At 37.5% G+C, this 13,882-nt stretch overlaps 1 protein-coding gene and 1 non-coding gene across 2 annotated transcripts; both read left to right on the plus strand.

Moving 5' to 3' along the window:
• Positions 1-6,637: 6,637 nt before the first annotated feature.
• Positions 6,638-7,926, plus strand: LOC145047169 (putative glutathione S-transferase). The gene is made up of 2 exons (XM_078995403.1): positions 6,638-7,007; positions 7,435-7,926. Exons 1-2 carry the CDS (start codon positions 6,687-6,689, stop codon positions 7,783-7,785), a joined length of 672 nt encoding a protein of 223 aa, XP_078851529.1. The 5' UTR covers positions 6,638-6,686; the 3' UTR covers positions 7,786-7,926.
• A 948-nt stretch (positions 7,927-8,874) lies between these two features.
• On the plus strand, positions 8,875-9,070 carry LOC144999405 (U2 spliceosomal RNA). The gene has a single exon (XR_013660877.1). It is a non-coding gene; the product is annotated as a U2 spliceosomal RNA (small nuclear RNA).
• The last annotated feature ends 4,812 nt before the right edge of the window (positions 9,071-13,882 follow it).

The following is a 13,882-nucleotide window of genomic DNA, read 5'->3' on the forward strand; positions in this document are numbered from 1 at the left end:
TACTCTCCAACTGATGGTGTCCCATAATCAGATCCAAGCCTTTATTGTACCATTTTTGGGAGTTTGATTAACCTGACTGTCACTAGACTAGATATTGCTCATGCAGTTCATGTGGTTAGCCAGTGTAATGCCCGTAGATTAAGGCTAGTCAATTTAGAGACGATAAGTGTCAAAAACAACTTTTTGATAGAAGATTATTTAGAATGAATAATCTTAACTAAGTTGTAGTATATGTCACAAGGTTTCCGTGCATATAAAGAACGCCAAAATCCGAGTTATAATGAAGAAGTTATGACCTATCGAAGTTTCGCGACAGAACCGGCACGACGCCGAATGACGTAAAAAGTGAATTTACGTTAGATTGATATTTAGCCTTAGTGACCTAAAAAAAAGTCATAGAGTTCGTTAAACCATGAGCGTGCATGAAAAGAACGTCCGAATCTGACTTCGTATGAGGAAGTTATGATTTTTCTAAGTTTCGACTTAGCGGTATGCAACCCGAATACTCGATTTGAGATTGAGCGGTTTTTAGCCGAAACAATCTAAACGAGAATCGAAGATGTTGTTGATAGTAGTCCAACGGTAAAAAGACAGATGAAAACGGACGTCGGATGAATAAGTTGTGAATTTATAACAGAGTTTTCCTGTCCCGGCCTACTAAAAATAATATAATAAAAAAAAGTCAAAATTAACCAACAGAGTCTAAATGAAAGTTGTAGAGAATAATCTCACCTACGCGTGGATATAAAGAACATCGAAAACAGAGCTCGTATGCGAAAGTTATGAATTTTTGAAGATAATGGCACGCATACCAAAGCATATCCAAAGCGTACGCCCAACGTACTTGGAAATTATGCCCAACATAATCCCAGACCCAGCAGCCTATAAATAGAAAATGATATCATCCATTTTCTTTTCTCATTTTCTTTCTTCTCTTTAAGTTTTTGCCTCGATTTGTGTGTCAATTATATCCCGAAGCCCCGATATCATTCCCGAGCCCCGAAGCAAGTTCCGAAGTCCTGAAGATCCCGAGAAGTGAGATTCTCGAGCCGAAGCCCTGCCCGCGAAGAGCCCAGTTTTTGTGAAGATCTTCCAGATGTACCCAAGAATACTACTTCTACAAGTCGTAGTGTTGTCCGATCATCTTGTGATCAAGTGAGTGTATAGTCACTTTCGTCTTACACATAGATATGAAGTATTTTATAAAATACGTGCTATGTGTATATATATATTGTTGTTTATATGTGTGAGTGTGTGGTTACTTTCTTCTAACACATAAATATGAAGTATCTGCTATGAAATACATGTTATGTGTTTATATACTGTTGTTTATTTGAGATAAGTGTGGAATAGATGTTTTATATGGTTTTTAAATGAGTTAAATTGTATATGTATTTTATATCTACTAATATGTTGGGTAGAACATGGGTAGATGATATAGTTAGTATGTGATAAAATGATGAGGTAAATGATGAGGTATGTAAGATGATTAAGAATGATATTGGCAGATGCACCAATTAGAGAATGTCGTAATACTAGCAGATGCGCTTAACAATAATATTTGTAGATGCACCAAATACAGAATGTCATAATACTAGCATTACTAGCAAATGCGCTTATAGGATAATGTCGGCAGATGTGCCTAAAAGAGAATGTCATTAACCTGGCAGCCGCACCTCATAGTGTATGACGTAATCCTAGTAGAGGCGCTTAAAGGATGATGTTGGTAATGCGCCTTATGTAGCAATGGATTTTGTGTCAATTCTTTAGGTCAATCCTTAGGAATGAATGCATGAGTGATAGTTGAATTCTTAGGGTAAAACCTTGAGAAATAAAGAAGATAACGGGGATAGGTAATTGGGTTGATTGTTTGATGGTTGAATATAATAATTATATTATTGTGGGTCGAAAATCCTATATGCTCACTAGGCTCCCAAGCCTGACCCACTCAGTTTTCTTTGTATCACAGGTATCAATACGAAGACATATTTCATTGAGAGATTAAAGGAGATGTAAAACATTAGTGTAAATAAATATAAGTCCTGTTTATGCTTATGTGTCTGTATCGAAACATGACATCCCGATGTTTTATTATTTAATAAAAATACATTCTTTTTGAGAAATATTTTGATAAATGGTTATCATATTTTGTTTTTGGGACAAATTCCACAACTGTTTTCTTTAAAAGATAACTCTGATTTTAAATAAAGCATAAACAAATCGGTCTTTTTTGACCGTGAAATTGGGGATGTCACTGCCAGTTTGTCACTGCTCCTACTACTGTTCAATGAGGAGTTGTTCTTTGTATTTTGAGATATTTACGTGGTACTCAGTTCCACACTCTTATGTTTCCATATTCATCCTCTCTTGAGCTGCGTACCTATAGTGATGTAAATTAGGATAGTGATATTTATGATCGTAAGTCCACTACTAAGTATTGTGTTTTTTCTTGGAGATTCATTGATATCATTGAAAAACAAGAAACAAGATGTTGTTTCTCAATCTTCTACAAAATCTGAGTATCGAGCCATGGCTATCGCCACTTGTGGGATTGTTTGGTTGAGATGGCTTCTTGCAGATATGGGCATTCGCATCTCTCAGCCTACCCCTTTGTATTGTGATAATGAGATTGCGATAAGGATTGCCTATTCAGTGTTTCATGAGCGCACAAAGCACATTGAGATTGACTGTCATTTCACACTTCATCATCTCTAGAAGGGCACTATCTCCATTCCTTATGTTCATTCCTCTTTGTAGATTGTTGATATTCTTACGAAGTCGTTGACTGCTCCGTGATTCCATTTTCTGTCTGACAAACTCTCAATGCTTATTGTTATTGCATTGTGAGTTTTAGGGGGGGGGGGGGATGTTAGACTAATAAGATTTTGAGCTTTATTTTGTATTGGGTTTCATGATTGAGTCTTTTCGCTAAGAAACCCTGATTAGCTTGTCTATATATTATGTCTTTCCCTTTCATTATATTTGTACTTCTCTTAGATAATACATGAAACCCTAGCCGTTATATGTCTTTCATTTGTTAGTTTACACTAAATATGTATTTTGGTTTAATACATTAGAAAACATACAACACATCATATGTAACGACCCAAAAATCACGACTAAAAATTTCTTTTAAAAACATTAATAAAACCATATTTATAAAAACCGCATCATAATTCATAACATAATTTCCGAGTATTAATCCAAAACATAATCTTATTATCAGAGTAAACATTCCCAGGCTAACTGACTATGGTGTATGCACTGCAACCTCTCCGAGCTCCTCCTTTGAAAACCGAGTACCTGAAGCCAAAAACTGAAACCGTAAGCACGAAGCTTAGTGAGCTCCCCCAAACTACCACATACTATACAATAACATATAAAGCACATACTGGGCCTTGCCCACTGCGTCGGACCGAGGTCCGAACTAACTGGGGCCTTGCGCCCTGCATCGGACCGAAGTCGGGAAACTGACTGGGACCTTGTCCCCTGCATCGGACTGAAGTTCGGACTAACTGGGGCCTTTCCCCTTACATCAGACCGAAGTCTGGAAACTAACTGGGACCTTGTCCTCTGCATCAGACCGAAGTCCGGACTGATTGGGGCCTTGCCCTCTGCATCGGACCGAAGTCCGGAAACTGACTAGGATCTTGTCCCCTGCATCGGACCGAAGTCCGTAACTAACTAAACATAACATAACATAAACATATCCACTAGCATGAACACACATATACTGCATACTGCATCGGGCCGTAGCCCGGAACACATAGCACATAAATCCCGTCTGAGCCACGAATGCATCGGACCGAAGTCCGGAAACTACTGCTAGCTAAACGGGTCGGCATTGTGGTCTTAGACCCATTCCTACTGGAAGGAGACTCACCTGAACTGCTGAGCTCTGTTGATAACCCTCTGGCTGCTAATCGACAACCCTCTGAGGCGCTGCTCCTCTAGCTCTCCGTGCTACCAATATCAATATAACACTTAGTCTGACAGTCCTCCAAAAGTCAACAAAGTCAACTCTTGTCAGGGTCAAAGTCCTGGTCAAAGTCAACCTTCCAGGTTGACCCTACTCACCGAGTCAGCCTACTGACTCGCTGAGTTCATAAGCTCAGAAACCCCTTTCATTCGCGACTCGACTCGCTGAGTCAGACCATGACTCGCCGAGTCTACTGATTTTCGAGTCCGGACCTGTCCAACTCACTGGGTCCCCACTCAACTCACTGATCTGATCCTTACCTCGAAGGGGTTTGGGGTTTTGTGACTTGACTCGCCGAGTCCAAGAACAAACTCGCCGAGTCCAAGGCAATCTTCAACAAACTCGCCAAGTTGTTCTTCCAACTCGTCGAGTTCCTGTCTATCTTCATCCAACTCGCCGAGTCCACTCATGTGACTCACCGAGTTACTACGCGGTTTAAGACTGGCATCTAGCCCGACTCGCCGAGTCCTTACGTGTATTCACATAATCTCGAGTCACAGAGCTACTCCTTTGCTCCAAACAATAGATATGGGTTCCTAGAGTCCATTAGCAATATAAAATTGCTACCTTTACGTGCTTCTTGTCTCATAATACCAAAAACCAAGCTAGAAAGGAACTTAACTCATGGGGAATGGCTTTTGCATAGCAACAACAGGGCTTTCTGCATCTTTGATCCAAATAGAGCTCAAATATGGAGTTTCAACTCCAAATCTAACTTGTGCACCAATTTCTCATCACATACTCTCAAAGAAACCCTAAAACTCCATGAAAGATGGATCTAGAAAGGAGAAAGCCAAGGATAACGATTCATTACCTCCAAATGCTCTAAAAAGTTCCACCAACTCTGGATCCAAGGCCTCCTCTTGCACCACTATGAATCTCTTCTCTTCCAAGCTTCAAATTACTTCACCAAGGGTAGATCTTGCTCCAAAAACGATCATGGTGGCTAGGGTTTGGGGTTATGGACTATAGGGGCCGCAAATGAGCCCCGGGGAAGAGAATAAGGTGCTTAAATATGGTACCAAGTCCCGAAATTAGGGTTTCCAACCCAGACGAGACTCGCCGAGTCGGTTACTTACTTTACACCCGGATCCCGCTCCGATTCGTCGAGTTCCTTCCTGGACTCGACGAGTCGACCCTCTTTAACTTATGGTTTTCCTTTCCTTTCTTGACCTTTCTGATTTCGGGTGTTACATCATATCAAGAACTTAATATTTAATCCAAGTAAAAAATGTTTAAAATAGTATCCGTTTGAAAACCCATAACCTAAATATCCCTATGTGCTTGGCCACCCACGATCCCCAACAAATAAGAGTTATACGTTCAAGAAAGGCAATACATGTAGCCTCCAATTAATGTTCCCTTTATTTGTGATAAACAATCCTCAACTAAATATTATGAAAACATACACACAAAACCCCTTACAATAACACCCCATTGTTTTCCACTACTAAGATACCCATTAGCCTCATTCCACCATCTAATCGACTCCTCCTCATATGTGGGTCTCACTAAGGTCGACTACAAGAAGTCACAGAGCTAGAAATTTTTATATGAGGTACAAAAATTATCAACAAATATTCTATGTATTTACCATATTTGGGGTATTAACAAACATGATATAATCTCTTTAGCTAGGAGTACAATAACATAAAATATGTTTACAAATATTTTTTTTTATATACATAAAATAATTTTTTTTGGGGTGTTGTATACCCCAACGTTCCATCTGGCTCCGCCAGTGACTACAAGCCCTATCAATGATCATGAATGCTTGTAATCAATTAACATGTTACCTAATTAATTAAATATATATAATCGACATTTAATTACATATAATCTTATCTTTAGGAATGTGACTATATTTATACAAATTACAGAGGAAGGTCTTGTGATGGATTTCCGTTGATTAACCCCGAGGTAAGATGCCCTTTTTGACGATTGCAACAACACCACCCACGGACATGTGAAGTGTCTCACATATCCATATTTATCATTAATGTAAAATGAACAATATCATACCAATATCAAATTGTAGACTTGTCGTTACTAAATAATACTTGATATTTAAATCATTTCATCATACCTTGAACGCGAATGACAATCCATTTACTGTGCCTTAAAATTCACAATTGATGTCATTTGCTTCCATCCAACACGGAGCTAATAGGGGGTTAGTGAGTGTTTTCACCATTTACGGTGCCTTAAAATTCACAATTCACGATTTAATATTTTTATTTATTAATTGGCAATTGCATTATATTATTGTTTTATTAGTTTTGTAATTTTGTCTGTTATATAACGTGTTTGTATTCTTACGTGTAGGATCAAAATTTTGTAAAAAATAATCACTGCTCTTGCAAAGCTACTTTAAGATATACAATTTCAATGATAATAATGGATGTAGTTCATGAAGAATCGATCAGTCGACAGTCGACAGTCGACATCGGATTTGACCTTGTGGAAATATCGCATAGTTGGTGAATGTATAGAATAATCGAGACTTGATGCGTCAATGTCTTTGAATTTAACTTTAGTAACGTGAGTTTTTTTTTTTTTTTTTAATAATTGTAGGGCCCTCTTTTTTGGTTTGGATCGACCCTGAACCCACCTTTGAACGCGTGGCTCACGATTTTTACGAATATATCATACAAACTTCCTCATAAACTGATAAACACGTAGTGAATATACCTGCAACAACCCAACAATGGTGAAAGAAGAAGAGGTGATTCTGCTGAACTTATGGGCAAGCATGTATGGGATGAAGGTCATGATTGCACTTGCTGAGAAGGGTGTTTCATATGAGTATAGAGAAGAAGATTTCAGGAACAAGAGTGAGCTTCTCTTGAAGATGAACCCGGTTCACAAGAAATTCCCAGTTCTCATCCACAACGGCAAACCGATCTGCGAGTCAAACATCATTGTTGAATATATCGATGAAGTCTGGAAAGATAAAGCTCCATTGTTTCCTTCTGATACTTACGACAAAGCTCATGCGAGGTTTTGGGCTGACTTTATTGATAAGAAGGTAACTTTTGACCTTTCTTGATTTTTTTTATCTACTGCTATTATATTTACCAGGGTTTATAGTTTGACGTTTTGATTCCCTCCTTCAATACGATTGTAAACAATTTACTTTTGGTTGTTCTAAATCTTTTGAACGTGTGTTTTGACTAATTTTCAACCCAGATCTACATATTTCATTATAACACAATTTCAGAAATCATGTGGTGATTAGTCATGAAGAATGTTTTGGGTGTTTTCTTGTTAATACATTTTGGTTTAATTTGGGTATAACTTTGCATGCGGGATTCTGTTTCTTTCTTGAATCCATGACTACATATTCAAGAAATGCACTTCCTATCAAACAAGACAATGTTGTTAAAATATTGTATTCAAGGGAAATGGTCTTAGATTATCGAATCTTTTGTCTAACATTGTATAAGGAAATGTAGGTATACCAAATTGGGTGGAAGTTGTACACAAGAAAAGGGGAAGAACATGAGGCAGCAAGGAAAGAGTTTATGGATTCCCTTAAACTGATTGAAGGAGAGCTTGGAGACAAGCCTTACTTTGGAGGTGAAAGTTTCAGCTACGTTGATCTGTGTTTGATCCCATTTCATTCATGGTTTCATGCCTATGAAACATATGGGAAATTGAACATACAACAAAACTTCCCAAAATTGATTGCTTGGGGTAAAAGGTGCTTTCAGAACAAAAAGAGTGTGTCCAACACTCTTCCTGATTCGCTAAAGGTCCTTGCTTTTGTTGAATACTTTAGGAAAATATTTAAACTCGGTGAATAGAATTTTTGAGGTATCAAAGCCATTATGGTTTTGTTCCACACGTGTATCGGATTTGTGTTGGTGATAATTTTGCTTTCTTGATAGAAAACACTTGGATGTGTTTGTCTCGTATGAATAATGAAAGTAGTGTTTTTAAATGCATTTCTTGGTATGCTTACATTTTGCAATGTGTATCTATATTATATGGGAATCGTTACATATTTGTGAGATTTGAATCCACTAAACAGAAACTGGTGTTGGGATTTTATGTGGGAGTCAGCATGATCGCCCGACATAATAGGAGGAAGGGTATAAGGAGGGAGGGAAAGATGATGGATATATAGGGCGAGCTAGGGTTCTATACCATAAAGGTTTGTATAACTGCTTAACTTTCTCATTAAACCAAATGTGGAATTATGGCTTTAAATATGACAAATTCACAATACCTCAAGGACCATATGTGTAAAAATGGAGTTGGTCGCCTAGTTGTTCTTTATTACGAATATAAAGCAGATAAGTTTTCACAGTTTTACAATTTTGCATATAAAATGTCTCATACTCGTAACAATTATAACATTTTTGTCAAGTTTTATGAATTCACGTAGCTTACATGCCATTAACGTCGTGGAAAAGAAACGGGTCATAGTAGTTGAGTAAGGAGTCGATATACATTATTGGTTATTTGTTGAGAACGTGTGGTTGTAATATCGGTTATAGTAATAATAAAATAATAATATTATTATTTTGTTTGGTTTAATAGTTTCACCTAGCACAAAATCATTGATAATAGATAAGATATAGACGTTTTTGTGTGACTATAATATTACGAATATTTGGCATTTTAAATATGATTACAAGAACTACGCGGTCCAAACGTGTATTTAAAAGATATCGATTGGGGGAGTTTTAAGATTGGGACTCATTTGATCCGTTTTCATTGTAATTAAAGTTTGATCATCTTGTCGAGAGTTGTAATATTAAATGGTTATCTCCATGAAGTTGTGTTCTGGTGTGATGTAAGCACAGCATTCATATCCCACATCGACTGAATGAAGGAAGCAGGGAAGAGTGAGGTGATTATAAAAGAGGAAGCCCAGGAGGGGAATAAGCATACCTTTCTCGGCCTTTTGGCTAAGATCAAGTGTAGTATCTGTTCTTATCAGTTTAATATCTGATATGTGGGCCATCGGCTCACTCGATATTAATCTTATTTTTTATGGGGAAGGCCCGTTACAGTAGTTTGTTGCTGGGGTTCTTCATGCGTCGCTTTGGTTTTACACTACTGCCAAGGCCTGGCACACCCCTCCAATTCATAGGTTTTGAATGCTCTGTTTTTGAATTTGTTGGCTGTGATTCTGATAGTTCCAATTAAGCTGTATAACGATTGCTATTATGTCAACATGTGGGCTATGGGCATCGATTCTAACAGCTTATGGCTAAAAACAGCAATGCTAAGAAAAATATTAGATTCATGAGTTGGTTCAATCATCCCCATGATTACAATCTTGTTTGATGCAACCGTGTTTTTTTGGTGTTACAAGTACGAGAGATGCAATTCTAAAAAAAAATAACATTTTCGAAAATTAAAACCACCTAATAACCGTCACAAATCTAAATATAAAACTAGGTTAACTATTTAAATATATTTTTATAATCACGCTGTTAGACCCCAAAAGATCATACTGACATTCATTCATCACCAAGTGGAGTGGTTGGACTTGGACTCAAAAAGACATTAGATTATGATCAATGATACGGATGATTGCAATTGTTGAGATTACGACCTACACCTTGATTGGATCCTTATGATGCCACCATGTTTCTTGTGATTAGAAATGGAAACACTTATAGGTAGGGTTGAAAAGGAATTTAGGTTATAACTTTCGGTCCAAATGTGTCACGTCTTAGCACCTTTTCTATTCAATTCTTCTTTTTATAAGTACTTAATTTATCTGTAGATGATCTAAAAAATTATAGCATTAAAAGAATAATTTAATTTTGTTGAATAAAACAATATATATATATATATATATATATATATATATATATATATATATATATATATATATATATATATATATATATATATATATATATATATATATATATATATATATATATATATATATATATAAGATCTTGTCAACATTTCGATAACACTTTCAACGATATTCAATCCGATTCTTCCCTCTTATTCTTATATGAATAATTAGTTTTAGCCATTTGATCTCTTATTGATAATATACAATATGATTCTTTGAAGGTCCATGATGTTAGAGTTTGGCAAAAATATACTGAAGTTCCACACCAGTGTACGAAGAGGCAAGAGACCAAGAACATATTTCCCCAACAAAAGGAGGAGATTAAGGATCTATACCCGTCCAATATCTAAGTAGGAATCACTTTGTCGTCTTAATATATGAGATGGACTAAAAACACTCCGCAAAACATATCATCTCCTTTTTGCATGGGAAACTTTAGATATGGTGCTTCTAGAGACGTTATATACAACATAATCTCAATTTCGATTTATCTTATAGCCTAACTCAGAAAAAAAAAAAGGCCAAGTGAGAAATCGAAACATAGCACCAACAATGATGTAAACAAACTTGTTAAAGTAGAGAGTGTAAAAAGTAATCTTAGAGATGTTCATTGATTTAACTTAGGAAAATCTTCAATAAAATCCTAATATTTTAGGCTAGTTTACGTTTAATCCCAAATTAAAATCTGTTTACAAAAAAGGACATAATACCGACTAAATCTTCGGAATAACCCTCCGCGTCTGGTTACGCAAATGATGGTGTTGGCCACCATATATTGCTTATCGGTGTGCGGAGTGGTATTGGGTCACCAAGCAACGACTTGTTGTCCGCAGTTATCGGAGGTTGGTTTGGCGTTGATACGGGGGCGGTGACCGGTTCTAGGGATGTCATCGGCTATATCGAGCTTTTCGGCATTTCACCGTTTTTGCCGGTCATCTTCAAGGTTTGTTGATGTGTGGTTTTTGTATCAATTGTCACACACTGGATGACACCAAACGATGCGACCTCACTTCGGTACTCCTAACACAAGATGCTTTCTGCTCCGATGTAGTCTGTGAAGATACAACAGGAAACAAGGCTTTCAGTCGTTCTCCTGGAGAAAACGCTCTGACGGTCAAGTCAGTGAATTATCTTAGAGTGAGTGCAAGAGTATGAGAGAGATATCTTACTCTTCCAGGCGGAGGATGAGACCCTTTATACTGAGATCTCTTGCGAGTTTGTACAATACTGATTGATTAATATTGCTCTTCTTTCTGTAAGAGCTAGCGATTGGCTCAGATCGTAATTTTATGAGGTTATTCTTTGTCATATGGAGCCGTTGGGTTTGTCGTGGAGTGAAGAGTATCATGGATTTGAATCTAGCATAGGCGCTCTACTGGATAGACGCCCGCGGACGTGAGACTTTGTTGGGGCGCCCGACTGGGAAGATCCCTCCTGGTGGTGTCTCTGGCATATGACTCTTGACTCACGCCAATATTCAAATATGTTTTGTATATTTAATCTAATAGATTATGTAACAAAAAAAATTTAGTGTGTATAACTGGTGGATAACTAATCTTAAAAAAGGCTCAAAAACAATTAAACTCTTTTCTATTTTTTTTTCAAATATTAAAACGCTTTTGAAATTTTTTATCATTAAAGATGATATAATAACAACTTTTTAAATCCGAAAAGTTTAACATTCAATAGTTAATTATAAAAATCTAAATTTCATAAAAATAATTATAATTTGTTCAACAAAGCATTATTAAGTGGTTTAACTTATGGTTGTTAAGATCTTAATTTTTATCTCAAAAGCTTACGATTTTAAGATATTACATGTGAAAAATGATGTCAGCCACATTAGGATCCATCTAAATGAATATCTATTTTGGGATTTTAGGATCCTGCTGTAACGTCCCAAAACACTAATAAATTTTTTTATTTTTTTAAAATAATTAATTCCATACATCATATGTCTCTAAAACAAACACAATACAAATGATCCAAAATATAAGAGTAACAGAAATCATAAAGGCAGAAACATGAAGGGGGATACCTAAAACCAGAAATACCTAAAACCATAAACATAATTATAAGCACAAAGCATAGTGAATTCCCCCAACATACCACATACATCAAATACATGAACAAATATAACAACATGTGGCTGTTTCGAGTCTGTGTTAACCCCGAGTCCATATCAACCCCATGTAACAACACGTACCTGTGTTCAACCCCCGGGCCTGTATCAACCTTGACGGTATAAAGACTCCGAGCCCAGATTGGCTCCATGCATATAACATAAAATCATATCAGTAATAGCAACATAATCACATACATCCTATGTATACAAATCAGTGGGCCGATATTAGTGTATTCGTCCCTCTAGTGTGGTGAAAGGACTCACCTCACAGAAAATACTCAACTGGTATCGCTCTCACTAACAGAACACCTCTGCTACGCACCACCTAATAAGTTAAAACAAATGAACCTTGATGCCTTCCTTCAAACTAGATGCTTGACTAAAAGTCAACTCAAGTCAAAGTCAACGATTAATGTGGCCACGCTGTGACCCGCTAGCAAATAGTCCATCATGATTTTCCCCATATCCATACCATGGTGACCCGAAGCTACACTGTGGGCACTGGGTTTTCGGCAGCTTAATCGATTAAGTTGTTTCCTTTGATCCTAAGAGCTCCAAATCTTAGATCTGGTCCGAAACATTTTCTAAGAACTCTGCAGTTAAGCATGCTCGGGCGAGAGTAGTACCGGGATGAGTGACCCCCCTAGGAGGTCCTCATGTTAAGTGACCTAAAGCGGATAATATTGTGATACGTGCTGGTGGGGGATGTTACAAATGGTATCATAGCTAGGGTACGGGTTGATGTGTTTGACGGGGACATCGAACCCTATAATGGGGGGTGAATGTGTGTAACACCCAGTTCCCGGTACCGAAGGGGAGGTTAGCTCCCGACTATCGGTTAAAAGATACCGAAAGGGAACCAAACTCCCAGTCATGCCAGCTAGATACCGGTTGAAAGATACCAAGGGATAGGCCTTACGTGGTATGTGGTATGATGGGGGAACCCACTAAGTTTCGTGCTTATAGTTTTCAGTTTTGTTTCAGGTACCTCTTCAACAAAGGGAAGGAGCCGACGCGGTAGCTGCGCATCACACACACATGATTTCCGCACCATGACATTCTTGGGATTGTACTATGATGTTATTATTGTTTTCATGATATGACATTGATACATGTGACTATGGTTTTGATGAAATGGCTTGACTTGATGATATTTTCTCATAAGCGATTTTCTAAATTGTTATATCAAAAAATGAAATTTTTGGTCTTGAAAATTTAGGATGTTACAATGTGGGTTGCACCAGATCCCATATCGTCTTGGAAGGAGAACTAAACACTCCTTATAAGGGGTGTGGATACCTTCCTTGTCATAACGTATTTTAAAGCCACAAGGGTAACAGATCCTATAAGAACTTTACAATTAAGCGTGCTAGAGTACTACCAGGATGGGTGACCCCTGGGAAGTTTTCACACCGGGAGCCCAAAGCGAACAATATTGTGATACATACCGGTGAGGGATATTACAAATGATATCAGAGTTGGGACACGAGTCGATGTGTTCGTTGGGGACCTCAAACCCTATAATAGGGGGTGAAAGTAGGTTGCAGCTGATCCGACATCAGCTTAGAAGGAAAACTAAACACTCCTTATAAGGGGTGTGGAATCCTTCCTTGTTGCAATGTGTTTTAAAGCCGTGATGGTAGCAGATCCCATAAGAACTCTACAGTTAAGTGTGCTCGGGCGAGAGTAGTACTAGGATGGGTGACCCCTGGGAAGTCCTCGTGTCGAGTGGCCTAAAGCGGATAATATTATGATATGTACCGGTGAGGGATGTTACACCATTTCACTTCTAATAAATCATATGTAAAAACTTGGGGGATTCATATTCTAGTGGAAGTACAATTAGGGTTCCTCCTTAAAACCCTAGCTTTGGCTCTAAGTTACCTCAGTTATATAAAGGGTTATACTCCTTCATGATTTCGGTCACTTTTAACCCAGAAGAATAGACGAT

This window comes from Lactuca saligna, chromosome 5, assembly GCF_052625555.1.
Source record: "Lactuca saligna cultivar CGN05327 chromosome 5, ASM5262555v1, whole genome shotgun sequence".
NCBI classification, from domain to species: Eukaryota; Viridiplantae; Streptophyta; class Magnoliopsida; order Asterales; family Asteraceae; genus Lactuca; species Lactuca saligna.

Coding starts and splice junctions, on each gene's coding strand:
- LOC145047169 (XM_078995403.1), top strand. CDS start 6,687: ATGGTGAAAGAAGAAGAGGTGATTCTGCTGAACTTATGGGCAAGCATG. Junction 7,008..7,434: donor CTGACTTTATTGATAAGAAG/GTAACTTTTGAC, acceptor AAGGAAATGTAG/GTATACCAAATTGGGTGGAA.